This window comes from Vanacampus margaritifer, chromosome 9 (genome assembly GCF_051991255.1).
Source record: "Vanacampus margaritifer isolate UIUO_Vmar chromosome 9, RoL_Vmar_1.0, whole genome shotgun sequence".
Classification (NCBI taxonomy): Eukaryota; Metazoa; Chordata; class Actinopteri; order Syngnathiformes; family Syngnathidae; genus Vanacampus; species Vanacampus margaritifer.
Window position 1 is genome coordinate 3,129,744 of NC_135440.1, and position 21,571 is coordinate 3,151,314.

At 39.3% G+C, this 21,571-nt stretch overlaps 1 protein-coding gene across 2 annotated transcripts in view; it reads right to left on the minus strand.

The window, feature by feature from the left end:
• Positions 1-21,571, minus strand: part of LOC144057714 (CUB and sushi domain-containing protein 3-like) — a 566,138-nt gene that overhangs the window by 340,840 nt on the left and 203,727 nt on the right. For both annotated transcript variants that reach the window (XM_077575584.1, XM_077575583.1), the window contains exons 7-16: positions 16,065-16,142; positions 14,227-14,314; positions 11,572-11,696; positions 11,088-11,209; positions 6,826-6,929; positions 6,452-6,564; positions 6,026-6,208; positions 5,060-5,386; positions 1,570-1,764; positions 1,339-1,477 (exon numbers count right to left, since the gene is read on the minus strand). In XM_077575584.1, the coding sequence (XP_077431710.1) occupies positions 1,339-1,477; positions 1,570-1,764; positions 5,060-5,386; positions 6,026-6,208; positions 6,452-6,564; positions 6,826-6,929; positions 11,088-11,209; positions 11,572-11,696; positions 14,227-14,314; positions 16,065-16,142 (1,474 nt within the window). The remainder of the gene's footprint in view (positions 1-1,338; positions 1,478-1,569; positions 1,765-5,059; positions 5,387-6,025; positions 6,209-6,451; positions 6,565-6,825; positions 6,930-11,087; positions 11,210-11,571; positions 11,697-14,226; positions 14,315-16,064; positions 16,143-21,571) is intronic.

Sequence of the window (21,571 nt, forward strand, 5' to 3'; positions counted from 1 at the left end):
AGGGAAGACAGTCTGATGATTCTGTATGCAAATCTACAGTTTCACATACTGTACATACTAGTCAATAATATTATACTTCCCCCTTATCTAGCTATATATTCAGGAGCCCTGACTAGAAATGACTAATGTGAGTTAAGCGGTTGGTGCCCAAAATTAACATTATACTTTTTAAAGTGTAAAGAAGTAATTTTATTCACCGCTTATAATTTGTAAATTTTATATGTTCTAATTATAATCATACATACACAGTAAATTAAACTCTATTTAGAGTGGGACCAAATAGACTCCGTTTTAGAGTAATATTTACACTTCGAAGAGTGTAAAATAAAGAATTGAAAAAAATAAATAAAAGTCACTCAAGGCTTGAGGAACAAACTCACGACCTTCAGCTAACTCCAAGAGACCAAAAACGATGTTTTTGTTCTCCTCTTGGAGATAAGCAAACAGTAGGAGGGGCATAACTCAGGTGGTAGTGTAGCAGTTACCCAAACTGGAGGATGTGAGTTTGTTCCTCAACACTTGAGTAACTTTCATTTTATTTTTTCAATTACTTATTTTTTTTTACATTCGCACCTTCCTTACACCAGTGTGAGTAGCAATGGAGGCAATGTGTGTGAAATGCCTTGCCCAAGGACACAACGACGCATGACTTGGGGAGAGCGGGGATCGAACAGCCAACCTTCTGGTTATTGGACGACCATCTCTACACCCTGAGCCATGGCTACCAGTTTTTGGGCGGCACGTTGGTTGGCTGGTTAGCACGTCCGCCTCCCAGCGCAGAGGACGTGAGATCGAGTCCAGGCTTCGGCCTTCTTCTTTGGAGATTGCATGTTCTCCCCGTGCTTGCATGTTTTTTCTCCAGGTGCTCCAGTTACCTCCCACATTCCAAAGACATGCATGTCAGGTTAATTGAACACTCTAAATTGTCCCTAGGTGTGATTGTGAGTGTGGATGGTTGTTCGTCTCTGTGTGCCCTGGATTGGCTGGCAACCAATTCGGGGTGTACCCCGCCTATTGCCCGAAGACAGCTGGGACCCCGCGACCCTTGTACACTTTTACTCTCTTGCAAATGTAAATATTAGCCTACTCTAAAGCTGAGTCTATTTGGTCCCACACTAATTAGAGTCTACAGAATTTTCTGTGTACCATATTGCTACATGGAGCAATTTATTGAAACAAGACAATATGCTTTTTCTAAATAAATTGAAAATAATACAGTATACACAAAGCTGAGGTCCGTAAGTTGGTTTGGCCCCCGGCAAGCGTTCCAATTACTCATGTGGCCCCTTGAAATTAATTGCCCACCCCTGTTTACTGCATTGACATTGACATACAGACCTGTCAAAGCTGATCTTGATGGAACGTCCTGACTCAGCTTCTATGACCCACTCACAACTAAGTGAGTCTTTGTAGTAGCCAGGCCATCCTGGGGATAGGATGACTCCAGACGGGCCAGAGTAGTGACCCCCGCAGGGAGCTGGTAGAGAGAGAAAAATGAAATAATTGAGAAAAAAAAGGGGGGAGGGGGGTTTGTAAGCACAGAAACATTGTTCTATCCTATTTGTGTACCTTCACATTTTGGAATGAGGCCGCTCCACATCACCTTGCCTTCCTCTAAATGGCATGTAATGGTGTCAGCCCCCTGTGTCTTGATGAAGCCCTCTTCACAGACCACAGAAATGGAGCTGCCCAGTTGGAAACTGTCCCCGAAGCGCCTGGCATTCAGTGGTATGCCAGGGTCAGGGCACTCATTACGCCCAAAAGCTTGTAATGAGGAGAAAGACAACACAATCTGGTGACCGGCACTCTTGTTTTCATGAGAAATGGCTTATTTGAGGTGTGTAGAGATAAGGTAAATAGATGTAGCTGTCTGCAAGACAGCAAGGAACCTTAAACAGCTTGTTTTTTGTACACCTAATGTTGACAAAAGCTGCTGAGTCTTGTCTCTTAACCAGTAAACATAAAATGTGTTATAGCACATATAAATGAGGCATAAAAGCTGACCAGAGTATGATGCTTTTTGCCTGTTTACTCAAACTCTGTGCCTGGAAGAATATTACATAAAAATTAGGGCTGTCAAACGATTACATTTTTTTAAATCAGATTAATCACATTTTATAATTTTGATTAATCATGATTAATCACTTAATTAAAAAGGCTTTTTATCAAAAAAATTTGCCCGCCAAATTTGAAAAGCACCTGTCATGTGTCAATTATTTTGACATTTAATGTTATGAGGATGTCTTCAACATTTTTTGATGCATAGCACATGGTCATCCTCTTTTTCTAAAATGAAAAAAAAAATACTCCAGTAGTTTGATATCAACAAATATTCTGAATGTAATACACAAAGATTTATTAAATTCTTTACTTTAAAACATTAGTTATGTTTATTGTTCAAACACAACCTGTGCTACCTTTAACGTAACCATCCACTGTCAAGCTAAAATATCATCTGTGGTAAAAATTAATACTGCAATTAATCTGCATTAAAGGTCTCATATTATTCAACTTTTCTTTTTTTTCTTTTTTTTCCAGGAGAGCTCAGTATTGTTCATTCGATTTGACATCATCATTGCTCTCCTTTTTTTTTAAAAAAACAAACAAATCAATTAAAAAAATTTTAATAAATGTTTTTTTTTTTTAAATATATATATACATATACACACATATATATATATATATATATATATATTTTTTTTTTTATTATTTATTTATTTATTTTTTTTGTATGTGGGTGAGTACGTGTGTGTGCGTGCGAGCGTGTGTGTATTCATCAGTTCACCTAAAGCCCATTAAAAAAAATCCCATACTAATAATATAACAATAAATTGCCAAATGCAGAAATATCAATGTAAGTTATCACGATGTAGTGGCTCTCGCTAACAGACAGAATTAAGTAACCGGAATTAGGTTAAAAAATTCTATATACGTAGACCATGTTATTATAAATTTTGATATTTAGTTTTTATTTGAGGCAGATATTTTTTCCATTAAAATGTGATTTATGAGGAGGTTAGACCATTGGTCGATATTCAGAGTTTGTTTATTTTTCCAGTTAACAAGAATTGTTTTTTTAGCGATAGTAAGGGCTATTATTATTATATTATTATTCAACTTTTCAACATACTAAAATAGTTCTCAAATGTGTAAAAGACATGTCTCTGACATGCATTTGTCAAAATTGATTTTGGATCTAATATTTTTGCTGTCCCTAAATCAGCCAAAAAACACTCTGATCAAAACAGCCTGTTTTAGAGGTGTGTCACTTTTATGTAAATAGCTGCGCCAGGCCATGCCTAGGCCATATCCTTCTCTCTGGAAGGGGCAGTGATTTCGGTCATGGTAGCCATGTGCTAATGTTGTAAATGGAAATGTAGCTCCCACTTTAGGCACTAAAAATACACCAGTAATATGGTAGGTGCTCATCTCTTATTAGAAAGGATAGGAAGGAAGGCTAAATCAAAAATATTAAACTTACATCTTTCCCGTTTGCAGTTGTGTCACAGTGTTGAGACCGATCCATTATGTTTAAACGTGTTCCAAATCCAGCTTTCAACAGGCTTTCACTAACAAAATAGTCCAAAAAAATATATATAAAAAAATAGTCCTTTGAGAAATGATGTCGGTACACGTCCTTCAAAAATAAAATTAATCCACTGTCTTCTTAGGACAGACTTAGGACAAAGGAAGCAACCACTTTTTTCCTGATAATTGTTTCCCCTCTCCACTGAGCATTTGCGAGCAGTGGGAGAAAAAGAAAAAAACAGCCAGCTGCTCGAATTTCAGTGAGAGTGACAAACCTTTACCAGATATGGTAAAGGAGTGCACTTCCGTGTCTTTTTGACATAACTAAGTCACGGAAGTTTGATCTGCCCGTTTGAAGCACACATATTAGGAAGGAGGATAAAGCTAAAGAAGTCGCGGACATACTTTTTTCATACCTGGTTGGATTGTTGACAGGCCTGGGATGCATATCATTGATAGAAACCCCACTAAAGTGCATATTCATACTATGGGACCTTTAATACATGATTAATGCGACAATTTTTTTGTGATTAATCAATTAGTTAAAGGTATTAGAGAAGATTTTACTACAAATTAAGTTGTCTGATTCACTTAAAAATCACTTTATCAACCTGTAACAGACTGTACTTATGAAGAAAAATAAATATATTATTCATAAACTGTGGATGTGGTGGGGAATGTTAGATTCTAGCCAATCAATAACCCAGGTGCTTCGTTATTGATTGGCTCCTGGCTTGTCAATCACACTTATGTATGCACGCATGTGCCCAGAGTACGTAGCTTGCGTAGGCCTCTAGCGTATCAGTGGCGGCATAGCTCCTTCCTACTGTAGCTAGCTCCTCGCGTGTGTATTAAAAAGAATACAGGACCACCGAGTAAATGAACAAGTGTTTTTGAGGTTGCTGAATGGAGGAGACAAGGACTAAAAGAGTGAAGCCAAACAAAAGTCATTTTGGTCACATCTTTTCAGTGATGGCGTGCGCTAAAGCAGCAGAGACGTCTGAAGACGGATGCTTTGGTCGCTAAGGTTCTACTGGACAGATAACTTTAGTTTACTTTTTGAGTAAGAACTATACTTTATGAAGCTTGTTAAACATGTAAAGTTGTATAATGACATCAACGTTTTTTTTTTATTGACGCTATGTTTCTTGCGTAAAAAGCAGGGAGGAGGGAGGGGAATGGTTAAGCATGTGCACTATTGAGAAAACCACAAACAGCCATTGGGCTACTCGTTCGCCGCATAATCCTACCGTTAACACTTCAACATTGGCAGCACTAATAAAATTATTATTTTACCTAAAATGTTGTACTTTCCCAGACATCATGAACAAATACATATGCTATTGAACACCATAACCTCCTATAGTATGATAAACATGAACATAACAGAGCCAATGTTGCAAGGACTTAGTTTGCTTTTAACATTTTTATTTAAATTAATAATTTAAAAATTGGCCCAGTTGGAAGTAATAAAAGATGGTTATGGGTTGATGACAGCTGTTTTGAATGGACTGTGCAAATGGGCACTCACTGCTATATGTGATGTTGAACCCTCGCCCTGACATGGAGTGATCAGCTTGAAACTCTAGCTGTAGAATGTTACTGTTGGATGTCAGGTGGGAGGGAACTTCTGCCCCAGAGAAACGACCCAAAATGGTAGCTCCTGATTGGTCGCCATCTTTGATGGTGAGGAAGTCGTAGGGTGGTTCAAGGTCAAAGTCATTAAATGCCAGGTGGATTCTGGAGCCAGGTTCTGAGATTATCAACCATACACAATTGAGGTTGTTCCCATAGCCTTCTGGATAGTCAGGAGACAGCACAGTCCCCATGGGAGCCGTGAAGTTGGAAAAACAGGGAACTGAATGAGAAAGGCAACACATAGATTAATAACTCATAAAAAAAAAACATATCCCAGGCGGGGCAATTTGTTTTAACAGCAACAAGATAACTCTGTCCATTCTCCCAGAACAAGATCAGAACAGGACATTGCATGAGTGTTATGACTAGCTGGGAGAGAAAGTACTGGTCCCATGGGTCTCAAAGCATTGGAGAAACATCAGGCTTGGTTTGCAAAAATTTAGTAGGAAAACATGTGTGTGCAGGAACCGTGCAGTGTCCCAAGGGACACAGTTAACTACAAGAGAAAAACAGGACTAAAATTTAGACTACAGAATAAGTGAATTTGGTTAGGTAGAGTGAAACACACAGTAGAGATTTGGATGGTCTTTGAGAACTACATCGCATGTGTCCTATCTCCGGAGCAGATGCATAGTGTACACTGGCCTTATTTTTCTCCCAGCTTAACAAGGCAGCAATTTCCTGTAGCATTCCTTAGCCCTTTGACATTCAATGTATTACTGTTTACATACAAAGCACTGCATTGCCATTTACTGGATTGTAATTAATCCTCCAATAGTTTAATGTCATTGTGAACTTTCCAAGCACATAAGTAATTGCTTCATTTGTCCATATGAAATGAAATGCGCATAAAACTCACATATGCAGATGGGAATATTTGCAGACCACTGATTGTTGTTCTGGCAGGTTATCATCCTCTCCCCAATGAGCTCAAATCCAAACTGGCACTCAAATCGCAGAACATCTCCATTTAAAAAGCCATTTCCCTCTTGGTAGCCATAGAGTGGTGTACCAGGATCACCACAACTCTCTTTGTCAATTTCTGTGGGTGAAGCAGGAATGGAAATAGGAGAGATGAAAAATAGCGGATCGAGTAAAACCAAGTACAGAAGCTGGATGTATGTTCAATATCTCCTATTAACATAATCAGTAAATCCAGGGAAGGGGAGTGGGAGACGGACAGCCTAACAGAGTGACGAACAGTAGTGACTGACTGCTTATGGGAGGCAGCCATTGATCACAGCCATGCATACAGATAGCGGCGTCAACACTAAACTCTTTGTACCTTTATAGTTGATCTTGAAGCCAATTGAGCCCACACTTTCATCAGATTGCAGATGAAGCCACATCTGATGGGACATGCTCACAATCAGATCTGGGACAAAGCTCCCAGTTAGTCTACAGAAACAAAACAGGTATTAAAACACACAAACAATGACTGAGACTTACATATTTCACAATCTTGTGATGCAAAATGCAATGAGGAAGTATGGTGTAATCTGATATGTAACGTCGTTCATAAATCAGTGTGTAAACAAAACATTTAAAAATGCATTTAAATAAGAGTCAAGCCAGTTATAAAATAGCATTTGTTATACCAAAGACACCATAGCACAAATGATTACATAAATCTGCTGAATTTCTTTGACCACTACTTACACTTGTATTATTGTTTTAGAATCCCCTACTTCTCCTCCATCACCAATCGTGAGCGAATCATACCCAATCTCCAAGTCAAATTCTTCAAAGTTGATCTGAATAACCTAAAGAGAGGACAACTTTACTGTTTATTAACCATAAAAACACAGGAACATACTGTACTTAAACCCTTCTCTTCCGAGACTGACCAATATCTTCAATGATTTTACCCATTATCAATGGTGTGATGCATGAGCTGCATCAATTGCTGGATATGTTTCTCAAACGTTATATTTGTTCAACCTTTTCATTTATATTGGTTACTACAGTGGACAGCTATTAACACATTGTTTTCTCCTACATATATATATATATATATATATATATATATATTTTTTTTTTTTTTTTTTTTTTTTTTGCCACAGTTGGCCATTAGCCACTCCAGTGGACACTAGTATAGTCCTGGCATACACTGCCATCCAGTGGTCAACTTTTGTAAGTGCCCAAAAAAAAAGACCGACAACAAGATGGCCGACAGAAGTTCAGATGTGACGAGCAAGAAAGGAATAAGTGTCTATTCCTTCTATTCCATGATGATAAAAAATATATATATTGGGACATGAAGCAACAATTAAGGAGTAATATAATTGTTAAAACATCCAAGTATTGATTTTGTAATTTGAGGACATGGCGATTGATCATGAGTCCATTAAATTGGACTTTGAACATCATTAGCTGTATTGTGACTACAACTTAGTGTTGTTGCAACTTTGTTGGTTTTGAAAATACTTCATCTGCAGAATTTTTTTGCTTTAAATCAACATTTAATTTTTATTATAGCAATATTGTATGGCTATTAGTCCTCATATGAGAGTAAGGATCTTGGTCCTTGTGTTTTGTAGTGACCAGGTGGTGCAGAACATGCTAGCAAAACCTACAGGATAGTTGACCATATACCATCTGACTTAAGTGGAGATGATCACAGCGGCAGCGATGATGAATGGAGAATAAAAAAAATCTTTACTTCACAAAAAAAGTTTATTTTTCTTTAAGTACATGTTTTTGCAATACATGTAGCAGTTTTTAAATATGTGAACACAATGTTAAAAATCAAACAGACATTTTCGATAGTGTTTACATGTTTTTGTTTTTTTGTTATTTATTATTTTCCTAAAAAACATAATTCATCAGTTGCTCAAATGTACGTTATCCACCCTAGTGGACATGAACTCCTTGAAAAATGTACCCGGTATGTTTAAAAAATATTAATAATAATGAAGGTGATTTTTTTTTTTATGCCTTAAGAGTAAAAAAACCATTAGAAAAAAAAACCCTGATGTAAATTATCATAATTTGCATGAAAGGGTTCAAATCAGTGTACAGTACTAAATTATGTATTTCAAATTTTCTGAGATTAATTTTGCCTCACACGTACAGCCAAGTGTCAGTATGTAACTCAAAGGTATTGCAACGCCTAAGCTGTCGGAACTTATGTGCCTTGAAAACAACATCAAACTTGCATTTCACCAATAACCAGTTCCAATTACTGATCTGCGACGAGATTCAAACCTTTACGATGCTCAGCTCCAATCTCAAATCGGCTACTGTTGCCACCCATAGGGAAGAATTGAGAGGAAGATGCAATAAACTGGTCAATTTGAAGTGAGCAAACATAACCACCAATGGAACTCATAATACGCAATGGGGCATAAAACACATGATAGTATACCCCAGAAATTAGGGGAACACAATATTTTTTATAACTAATCATGCAAGCAGTGCACTCTAAATTATTTACATGTTTTACTGACGACCAACCCTCTAAGTTATATTAATTCATTCCAGAGAGCATGTTGTTTCCGTATATTGCCTTCAGAATGAGTGCATCTACAAGGAGAAACAGCTTTTTTTGTGCCTAAGAGAGGCTTGATAAGAAAAAGCTAATAAAAGTAAGAACATGCGCTTCCCAATACTTTGAAACCAAAACCATCTGCTGGTTTCTTTGCAGTACATGAAGTCAGGCTTGCCTCTTAATACTTAAAAATACTTAAAATAACAACAGCAATACCCCGACAGTCAAATCACATCAAATCTTTGAGTGCTAATCGCATAAGCCTTTAACAAACAGTGCATGCCAATGTTGAACACACGCATGCACACACACAAACACACAAACGTGCAATCACACACAGCGCTGCAAACAATGACAACAAATCTCAACAGAAGCTGACAGTCATATCTCTTCAAATTATTTATTAGCACAAATGACATACTTATTGAAGGCAAGAAAATTTAGGTCCAACATAATTATTTTGCCCACTGAAATTCATAATTAACTTTTTTTGTCCCCAGCTGTCACAGATATAATTTTTCCATTACCCAAATGTACATGTGCTCCACTGCAGAAGCCTCTCAGTACAATTTCATATAAAAGCTTCATTATCTCAGTTCAACGTTAATGCATTGATTTGTGATGGAAGGATGTTGTAATAAAATATTTATCACATCCGTTGATGACAGACATGTGATGGCCACTTGATCATTCTTATCAGTCCACTCTTCAGCCATGGGAAGGAAAAATTCTGCACAGTATCCATTCATAACACAATGCGGGCATAAGCATAATTACCATAATAACAATAATGGATCAACTTTCTTCTGCCAAGTCAATGGCTTGTTTTCCTCATGGGATGCATGGTGGCACACTGCTACCGTGCTTGCCAGTCCTAGCGAGTTATGAATGTGCATTAGCCCTTTTCTGCTAATAAACAATCACAAAGTGAGCTGACATCCATGTGTGCATAGCAAACTGGACAGAATACCAATTGTGAGCCTGATCTGATCTGATGTAGGAGAACAGTAATGACCATTAGGAAAACAGCTTTGGCCTATTCACTTTGGGGACAAGCGGGTCTCATTCAATCATTATTTCTCTCAATTTGTGTTACCCCTGACGACTGAGCAGAATTGCTAAACTGCCAATAGCTATGGGCAAAAATTGTACTCCAACTCCAATACAATGCACTCTAGCTATGTACAATAATTGACAGTTGTGATGAAAGGCAAAACATAAACATATTCATTGTAACCTTTTACAACCTTGGGACACCCTTGGAAAACAGATGCATGCATACAAATCCATCCAGTGAAGGAATATTTAAAGAGTGATGGTGATAAAAGGAAAGAAAAGGTGAGAGGTTCAATCATAAATGAAGGTCAAATGCTAATGTGCCATTATACTTGGAACTGTTATTGTTTATTTAATTATTATTTATTTTAGTTATAATCAGTATGTAAAGATACTGTACAGTATGCAAACGTGCTGCCTAAGTACAATAACTGCTATGCAATTGAATTGAACAATTACAATTTCTAAGTGTACACAGTAGTGGTGCAACGGATCACAAAAGTCACGTTTCGGATCGGATCACGGAATTGAGTCACGGATCGGATCGTTTTTCGGATCAGAAAAATAAGATAAATAAAACTTTGTCTACCTTGTAAAACACTTTTTCCCATTAAATAATAAAAACAATACATTCAAAATGTCTAAAGTAGCCCTTTAGGATTTAGGAACAAAACTTTAAGTGCAATATGAGGCAGAAACATTCTTATTTTATACATGTTCCATGTGTAAAATAACACAGTATTAATAGTTTTAAGTTGTATTCCTAAAATCTAAACAGCAATGTTTGACAGTTTGAGTTGAATGTTGTTTTTGTTTTTTAATGTGAATAAGAGTTCGGGAGAGCGTTGTGTTGATGTTGGTCGCAACTACAATGTCGATCAAAATTACGTTAAAGAAAGCCTAAACGTCTAAAAGGGAAGTCAAGCTAGCCATCACGCCACGTCTACTAAGGCCATTTTCAATTTTGCATTGCCGTCAATGTATTATTTGGTAAACTTTATTTTGAAGTTAGCCTTGGGCGGCGTGTAACATTGCGTACATTTCAGCTTCCTAGACATATCTGAATGGTGTCCACTGAATGCGCACTGTTGTTGTTTTTTACCCCACCAACCAATCCGCGGATCGTGGGCGATCCAAAACGTGGGGCCTGATCCAAACCGACCCCGGATCAACGATGATCCGTTGCGCCGTACACTAGTACACGGTTATTTTGTTTCTACTTTATGGAGAGCCTCCTATTTTAGATGAAAAGGCCTGTTATTTGCAGCTGCATTGCTGTGGTTTCATTAGATGCAATTAAAAAAGCATTGCGTATTTAAAGATGTCTCCACAGTAAAAATAAAAATGGTGAACAGATATCCTCTCTTGCTACTACCTTGTTTGGATCACTGGCAGTGATGATCCACACGCATTGGGAGTTACTCTCATATTGGATAGGAAAGTTAGGAGATGTAAATGTTCCCGAAGGTCCCAGTAGATTAGACCCACAAGTTTTCACTGCAACGGAATAAGAGGTAAAATAGAAAATCAAGAGTGAGCCTAGAAATGTTGCATTTCCCTCCCCCCAAAAAGATGAAAAAATGTGCATAAGGTAAGGTAATAACTCTTATGTAGTAAAGTGACAGGAAAGTAATTTAGTGAGCACAAAGTGGGTCTATTACCAACATAACTATTAATCAAATTCTGAAAGTTGCTCCAGGTATTGTGGAACAAAAACACACAGGACATTTAAATTTGAAAATTAAGTTAAAGTTAGTTTTTTGTTCATATTTAAAATGAATGTACTTCCCTTTTTGAGTCTATATCCAGAGGCAGTGCCTCAATCAAAGTGTTGTATGTGTTCTTGAAATGCCTCACACCCTTGCAAACGGGCCTGTGGTCGCTCCAAGCTGCAAAGACTTCAGCCACGCGCTGGCAGGTAATCGTTTTGGAACCCTGCAGCACATGGTCTTCATCGCAGATAAATTGAACAGTTGCTCCGATGCTGAGAAGAGAAACATCATTAACGCCTTAAAAGAACAATACATTTCTCAAAAAGTGACTCCTGATGAAATGTCAAATTCATTATTTCATGTCAATGATTACAAGTGAACATCAGTCATTATGGGCCCTATTTTCGTCGACTACCCATGCGCTAGGCGTAAAAACAAAGGCTGCATCTTCACATCCGTACCAGCGCAAGTCTAATTTCCCGTGTTAGGGACCACGTTGCGCCTCGCTGGGCATTCCGGCAGATGGTACTACGGCGTCCCTGGCGCACCTAACAATTTGGTGACAGAAAGGAGACTGTGGTTGATCTAAAACTGACATGTTTCTGTTCTGTGTGGGTTGGGTTTTTGTTTGTTATGGGTGTTCTTGGTGTTTTTGTCGGTGGTTGCTGTTTTTGTCATGTGTTTCTGGTTTCTTCCCTTGTCTCGTTATGTCTGAACCCTGTCCACCTGTTCGTGTCTCCCCTCAGCCACTTGTCTTTCCCCAGGTGTGTCTCATTAGTGTTGGTGTATTTAGGCCCCGTCCAGATGGAAGCAAAGCCGGTTTCGTTCCTCAAAACAAATCTCGTACACACAGAAGCATTTCAAGACTTGTGTCTGTCCAAAATAAGACGCTGAGGACGCTTAACAATTGTAATGTATATGCTAAGTCTGAAGTGGCGCTGTAGCGCAGCCACAGGGAGTTAACGGAAAGCGTAGAAGAAGAATCAGAGAAGAAGACGAACACTTTATTTTCTAACTTTATTGCAATCTACAGAACAAACATGGCTTTGCATGTATTAAAACAACATGAAAAAGACGGACACATGAGAAGTGACAATGGCGGACGATTTAAGTACAACACCGCTTGTTGAACGTGGGACTTAAGAAGCAAAAGCATAAGCAAGCTAAGGAGGCTGCGCAAAACGACTAGGACACGGCTATCCGCCATTGTTGTTGACGAGAATTGGTGCATACGTCATCAATTTGCGACAATGCGTCGTCATCGAGCTGCGACTATTACGTCATCACTGGAGGAGTATCCTGCATACGGTGTCCAGACGGACGCGTACAGGGCGCGTTTTGAAATCTTTCCACTCTGGAGTTTCAAAAGTGATCGGTTTCAAGCTCCGAAACCGCACCATCGTGTGGACGAACGGCCTAAACGGTAAGAAACTTGTGAGGATACACTGAAACTGGCTTTCATATGGACGGGACCTTAGTCTGTTGAGTTTGGTGTGGGTGCATTGTCTATGTTATGTGTGGAAGTTTGTGTGTCAAGTCCTCGCCACAGCCAAGTAATCTTTGTCACATCCAAGTAGCCAATGCTACAGCCAAGTAAGTAACCATTGTAAAAGCCAAGTAGCCATTGTCACAGCCAAGTAGCAATCATCACAGTCAAGTTGTCCTCTTCAAAGCCAAGTCGCCCTCGTCATAGCCCCACGCTTGTTTCAGTCATGGCGACCAGTCTACTCAAATAATGCCCTGTCATGGTGACCAGTCTGTGATGGTGACCAGTCTATTTATGTCCCGTCCAGTCATGGCGACCAGTCTACTCACGTCCCGTCCCGTCATGGCAACCAGTCTAGTCCCGTCCCGTCATGGTGACCAGTCTAGTCATGTCCTGTCAAGTCATAGCGACCAGTCCAGTCCCGTCCCATCAAGTCATGGTTGTCTGCTCACCTTTCTCTCTATGGTTAATTAAAGTACCAGGCTTTGCACTTGATTCCTCTATTTGGGTCCACCATCCCTCATCCACTCACATTTCATGACAAAAAACTGGCATATCTTTATTTTTCAAGTCCAGTTTAATGTCTGTAATTTTGGTAGAATGTGCTACCCTGCGATAGGCGTTTCAACGTATTCTATAGAACGTCCTGGAACATCTGGCAATTTGATGACAAAAAGTACACTAGATTTTAGACTCGATACCAGGTCTGAGTGGTGAAATGTGATTTTGGTGGATTTGATCGGTGGGGATTGTCACACGGACATATCTCCAAGTGCCCATTCACAGTAGCCAATTTCACATCATCCGCAAGTGGAGATTATTTTCAGTTCCATCCATCCATCCCTAAAGTTCAGACCAAGATGGTATTATAGCCATTAAGGTGTGAGGATTAACAGAAGCACATAGATACAGCTTTGTTTTATCTTGAGCACGTAACAGCCTGGATGTTTATTTTCCTCTTCAGACCACTGTAGAATATGCAGTTTTGAATGTTGGCTCAACAGAATAAAAAACAACTCTGCTGAGGTCATATCGTATTTTCAATGTTTCAGAACTGGTTTGTAATTGTAGTGAAAAATGTGTTGCTATTCTTCACAAAATGATTAACATGTCAAGTCGTGATAGTCATTTACCCAAAAAATTCTCAGGAGTTTTCTCGGGAGTTTTAGTAACAGTTAATGAGCATGGGCCTTGCTCTGAGTTTTGAAGTTTATTTTGTATAGTACAACCTTGTAATCACAATTTTAAAAATGAGAGAATAATTTATCACAGTCTGAAACGACTCCTTAACTTGAACTGCAGGGGCACCATGTTACCTGAAATCTGAGCCAAGATGTTTGCCATTTTCTGGCTCTCCTGGGTCAGGGCAGTAATTAGACAGCTGCTTGACTCCTCCTTCATTCACTGAGCAACAAAGAAAAATAAGACATTTAAATTGACACACTTTGCACTTCACTAAGGCAAAACAATCTGGCTTTAGAAAAATTGGCGCCATCTTTCAGGGTTACATTTTCAAAGGTCATCTATTTGGCAGCGAGGTTGTGAATGTACACTTCAGATTAGCACACCAAGGGCACATGCAACCCTTCTGACTTTAATATACAAAGGCTCAATAAAACTAAGAATAAAAACAAAAAATCAATAGACAAATTAGCAACTGAAAGACTACTTTTATATTGGTGGCCAAAGCTTTGAAAAACAAACAAAAAATAATAGACATCCAGACGTCATGTGACTATTTCTCTGAACACGCCTCCATGCGGCAGGAAAGTAGCGGTGCAGCGTTAATGCACTATAATGACTAGGAGGGCTAAAACTAGCGTTTATACGTCAACTTTCCACTCAAGGGCATTGACAGTCTCTTTGATGAAAAGGACATGATATACATGCGCGAGGTGGACATATTGGATTGCCGATGAAGTGTCAGGAGTGCTTTCTTTTTTTAACTCAGTGACACTGCTACGTGGAATTACTTCCTCTCTTGCCGGTGAGTGTTTTCAAATCTGATCATACAAAGGCTATACAAGTTTGTACAATCTGGATTTATTTCTCTTTTATGTGTGGTCAAAAATCCATCAAAGTTAGTAGTTTCATGCAAGTCTTGCAGCGTTATTTAGCTACATTAGCAACTTAGCATATTTTTAGGAGGGCTAAAACTAGCATTTATGTGTCAACTTTCCGCCCAAGAGCATTGACAGTCACTTTGATGAAAAGGACATGATAAACATGCAAAGGTGGACATGTTGGATTGCCAATGAAGTGTCAGAAGACGCTGCTACGTGGAATTACCTCCTCTCTTGCCAGTGAGTGCTTTCAAATCTGATCATACAAAGGCTTTACAAGTTTGTACAATCCGGATTTATTTCCCCTTCATTTGTGGTCAAAATGCCATTGAAGTTAGCAGTTACAATTGGACCATTGGTTCCTCTTTTGGTAGCCTGGAGGATGATTGATCTTTTTTTTTTGTGTGCCTCTTCTCGTTGTTAAAGTGTGACGTTTGCAATTTACTCAAGGTGGCAGACACATTTTCAAATGGCTGTGCTAATGCCCATTTTGGGACGTGTGACATCAACGTCCAGATCTCTATTATTTAAAATAAACTGTCTTGATCATTGTCAATAATTAGGTGCAAACAAAGCTGTGCCATACTACACAACAAGGCCATACCACAAAAGCCACCCTCCCTTTTTGTTTCTTTGTTATCCTTTAGTTGAAAACACTATTATTGTGTTCCTTATTTGGGTCTCTGTGCAATAGAGAATGCCAGAAGATACAGTCATTAAAATAATTCACTCACTGTAATGTTTAAGGTTACTGTGTTCACAATGTATGATTATAACTATGTAATCAATTAGAATACATTTACTTCTGTGTGAGCCTGTGACATACTGTGTATATATACACAAATCATCTGAGTGGCCAGATTACATGAAGTTAACAAATGGAACGCCCCCAGTGGTGGCAGGGTGACTGTGTCACCGCAAAAATAAGGAGCGACTACAACTTCTGCAAAATATTGTAATGTATATTAACCCCATTACCACATGATACAGCCAAACTCAGACAAGAAGGAAACAAACACAACACAAGCCCCTACATGAATGAAAATCCCAACTAATGAAAACAGATGAATAAGAAAAAATAAACAACTTACTCAAAGACAGTTTGTTTGTGTTGTCCTTTCCTGGTAATAATTTTACCCCTCTGGACTTTAGCTCTCCTGAGCTTTTCACTAGATGAAAGTAACACGCACACACAGTCATTTGTTAAAATAAGTTATAGTATTAGATACAGCAAAAGATACAGCACTAATCTGCCTTTCCCCAGATGTTATGCAGGCCTATTAGGGACCCTATGATAACCATAATTTAATTGTTGATGGGCATCATTTGCAAAAATGTAAAAGTTCTTATACATTCCAACATGTTGCAATAACCAGACGCGTATTTAGAACATTTTTGGGGGTGCTTCAAAGTGAACAATAGCACCCCCAAAATTTTAGAGTATGTATATAGATATATTTTATTGCGTGTTTTTAACAAGATAGAAACTTATAGCAATAATATATATATAAACCATGGAGTTTAAAAAAAATATTTAAACAACAAAAATACAGTACCCCCTATTTGATTGAAATTGGTTTGATCCACCTCAGAGCAACCCCCCCCCCCCTCCCCCCCCCCCCACACACACACACACACACACTCACACATACAACATCTGATTTAAATGGTTCTAATTTTAATATGTTCAAAACATTCATGCCTCCCAGGCTCGTATTTTTCCTCATTCCACTTAGTTTTCGCACAAGTTAACGTTAAATACCCAATATCTCCCATTCATGTTCAATGGGACAGAAGTCAACATAACCAATCCCATACATATATACCACTCATCATTATTAACAGGTTTTGATCTCAGATCTGTGTGTTTTTTTTCTGTGTGTGTGTGTATGTGTGTGTGTGTGTGTGTGTGTGTGTGTGTGTGTGTGTGTGTGTGTGTGTGTGTGCGTGCGTGCGTGCGGGTTTGGGGGTTCTCCAGCGCTGCACCTGTGGCACGTTTGGAAATCAAGAGCTTTAAGAGCCACAGACTACCAGTGCCAGAAGATTATTTTTGCTCACTGTGATTGTGCCACACATTGTCTTGCCTCCATAGTTTAGTTATTCATAGCTCTTGTGTTTGTTCTCATTCTCATAGTTCCTACACATGTATTTTCAGTCTGCGTCTCTTTCTGTTTTACTTTTTTGTGTATATAGTTTTTGTTTTTTTTTTCCCTTGCCTTTTGCAAGCGGTCTTAGTTTGGTTTGGTTTTCAATCCTGGTTGTGTACACCAGTGCTTTCTGCTGTTATTTGACTACCGTGTTTTTCTGTAAAAAAATAAATAAATAAAAAATAAATAAATAAATTAAAAAATATATATATATACTGTATATATATATATATATATATATATATATATATATATATATATATATATATATATTTTATTTATTTTTTTTTGTGAATCATATCCTGGTCTATGTTTGTGGGCACAGTTGGTAAAGTGCATTGTCCAGTAACTAAGGGCTTAGGCTGTACATTGCAAACTTCATTTACACAAGACACTGCATGATATGCATATATACTAAATCTCATGTAACGAAATGCACAAAACACATACATGTGGATTAAATCCATACAATCTGCATTCATCTTTGGCAACAGCTGATTATTACTACACTTCATTCACTACACTTCAATGGGGTGGCTTGTCTGAGTGGTTGAGTGGTCATCTCCCATCCGTAAAGTTGTAGGTTCGATCCTCGCCCCTGGTGACCATGTCGAAGTGTCCTTGAGCAAGACACTGAGCCCCGATTTGCTCCCAGTGGACCTGGCAGCGCCTTGCATGGCAGCAGTCAACCACTGGTGTATGAGTGTGTGTGTGCGTGTGTATGAATGGGTGAATGTAAGGCATAATTGTAAAGCGCTTTGGGCACCATATGGTGTAGTTAAAGCACTATATAAATGCAGTCCATTTACCATTCAATATAATTACGCAGTGTTTCAAGACTTTAAACAGGCTAGTTACTGTAGCTCAGTAGTTAAAGCAATGCCTAGTACCAGGGAGGCCATGGTTTGTAACCCAATTGGAGCAGATTTTAGTCCAACATCAATTTTGTATAATAATCATTGTCCAATTATTTAACATCCAATATATTCAATATCATTTCACACTGTTTCATAGTTTTTTTTCCCAATAACATTCCATATTTTAATATAATAAAGTATTCCACATCATTCCACATGCATTCAAATATTAGCATTCAGCTTTCAGCATTCACACGCAATTTCTGCAGGAATTGCATCTGCACCAAACGATGACACTAAAGGCTTTAGATTCTATTTATGTTCACTATTTTTATGTTGCACTTTGCTACAGTTGTGTTTTTTGTGGTCTAAACAAAGTTTAATTGACAGTTGAGCATCTCTAAGTACACACCAGGGTTCTTGCAGAAATCACCAAGTTAAATTTTCGACATTTTTTTGACGTTTCTTAGACCATTATGAGAAAAAACTTAGACCAACTTCAAGTCATAGCAGGCTGGTGCTTTCTGGGTTTCGCATATGACTCGAGGGCCTTCACGCCCAAAGTCCCCAACTTTATTTTTCTTTTTTTTGCATACTTTGCAACGAGACGAATGCCTATTGCCTGCTACCTCTTCCAACCAGCTGGAAAAGTCTGTACTTTTAAGCCAATTCTTGTAAACAGACATTTACAGACGTTGTCCACACTATTCTGACTAACTGCATAAACTCAGTGGAAACGAAAACTTGAAAGGTACCGTAAGCGGTAGTGGACATACTGGGCCACCTAATTATAATGCTACATTCACACCAAAGTGAAGGGAGCGTTGCACCTCGCTTTACTCACTAGCGTTTTACTGCTGGAGTGTTACACGGGTACTTCATTTGCGCACACCGGAGAGAGGGGCTTTGCTTTGCTTCACTTATCGCAGCCATTTCCATTACGGCAAAATTCCTCCATTTTCTTTGTTTATTTATTTATTTATTTTTTTCCCCTGGAGAGCTCAGTATTGTTCATTCGGTAATTTTACCGATTTGACATGTCATCATCATTGCTCTCCTTTTTTTTATATATATATATTTTTTTTTTGTATTTTTTTTTTTTGTATGTGGGTGAATATGTGTATGTGCGTGCGTGCATGCGTGTATTCATTAGTTCACCTAAAACCTATAAAAAAAATTAAAAAATCCCATACCGTTTCCCTAAACCGAACACTTCAACAGAGTCGTGAGGCCGTCAGGAAACCCGAGAAAGGACCAAAGAAAAGAAAGGAAAGTGAAATCCAGCACCGACCAGACACCACCCACCAGGCCACCAACCAGAGTCCTTCACCAACCCCAGAGACATCTAAATTTCAACAAATCAGGGAAACCTCAAGAGACCAAAGGAGAGACTGAGGAAAGGAAGGAAGGACAGACGAAGCGGAGTGAGATCCACAGACACCAGCCTCCACCGATTCAATGACCCGAGGAAGATTGTGTCTGAGTTTCGACAGATGCTGGTGTGGTGGATCTGGCGTGCATGAAAATCTCCACCAAAGAGGGGAGCCGTCAACTCACGCCAGGACAGAGCAAGTGCAACACCTCAGGGCCGCGGCAGCGCCAAAGGACGACCCCCGGGCCCCGCAGGGGCCACCGGCCGGAGAGCAAACCCAGGAGCAGGAGCGCCCCCCACCCCAACGCGGCCCGCGCCCCCAACCCAATGCAGCAGGACGGGGCACTGCAGGCCTGCCAGGAACCCCACCGGCCCACAGCCATCCACCCCAACCCAGCCCCAGCCGCCCCCAGGCCCCCAAACCCACAGACACCCTCCCACCCCCACCCAGCCACCACCACCCCCCAAACAAGCCGCCCCTCCCCCGACCCCACCCCCACCAACCGGCAGCCCCCGACCCCCAGATCCCGGGGATCCCCCGCACCCAGGCACCGGCGCCGAAGAGGGGCCGGGCAGCGGAGCGGAGAGGGCATCCGTGCCTACCCCATCCCCCACCGCGTGGAGGGACGGAACACTGGGGGCAGAAGTGGAGATGGGGGCACCGCAGGACGGGCGGCACCCCCGAACCCCAGGCCCAGCGGGGAAAGGCCCCGGTCATTCATCCATTTTCTTAACCGCTTATTCCGCACAAAAAGTTTCAACATTGCAATCAAGTGACCGACACTGTGCTATAATGCTTTAGATAATGCAGGGTTCTACATTAAGCCTTTTCGGGTGGTGGCCCCGCCAGAACCAGCACTGGCCGTGTATATCGCTAGCCTTGGGCCAATACCTTACATCAGAATTTGGTCAATTTAACATTTTCAAATCAATACTTTTAATCATCCCCACATGTGTTTTTATTTATTTTACAAATGATTCTCGAGTGTTGAAAATCGCTTTCTTTCTTTGATGATGCAATGTAAATGATTAAACAAACATTCCATTTTTGAGGATGACGTCAATACAGCACATCACCAAATCTCGTCACTTCATCATCGCAAGCATGACACCACTTGGGCAAAAAAAAAAAGATAGCTGTAATAATAGGAGAAAAATAAGAGAATAAATAATCCATGATTCCTAATGAGAGATAAAAGTAATTTTACAATTAGTAAAACATAACTCTAAAACATTGTATATATATTATAAAGTGTTGGTTTCATTACATTTATTGATAAAATTTCTAGGGCCATTTGTATTTTTACCGGTGTCCAGACACCCTGTACAGTACACAATAAAATTAATTTTAAAAGTTAAATGCATAAATAAAATATTAAGTAAAATATCTAGTGGCCATAAAAGTCACTTTCAAAATATGTAGTACAAGTATTTTTTTTCAAGGCTAGTGCAAATAATTAAAATTCAATACAAGTAGCTCCCATTTAACTGGTTTCCAAACAAACTGTAGTGTCTCCGTCTGAACACTTGGTGCTACACTGGGCCACACCCACATAATGACGCCGAAGAAGAGAGACGCAAAGGGATAGCGTTATGTGCTAACTTTGAATCAAAGTTGTTAATAAAAATAATAAAGACAAATACAAGACTAATTGCTGAAGATGCTGCACAGATCATCAAATTCAATGTCCTCTACAGGCACAGACAGCGACCCCCACCCGATTTAAAACAATTTGCGGCGATCGAAGGGTTTTATCTACCGTGATCCGAATGCAATAAGCTAGATGCCCGCCTACCCGCCTGCCCAAACTACATTGACTACAATACAAATGCACTCCCGCAAAAGCACTTGTTTGCTTTTAGTGTGGATGTTTCCGCACGCAGACAGGAGAAACAACGCAACAGGCACTTTTTTTTTCTTCTACAGACAGTTCTCGGAATGGACGGAGCGGATAAAATAATTTAAGAACTGGGTAAAATAAATTTTAGACCTGGGATGAAAATATGGGTGTTTTTAAAAATATTTAAGGCCTAAGATTTACGTTTCTGAATTTTTGACTTTTTAAGACTTTTTTTAGACCCTGTGGGAACCCTGACACACTGACCTATATGAAGCGTTAAACTCTTAATGGCTCATTAAATACATTTAAAGACCAGCAGTATAACCTTAAACACATTCCTGAAACACGGGAAGTTAATGCAGGGATTTCAACATAGGTATA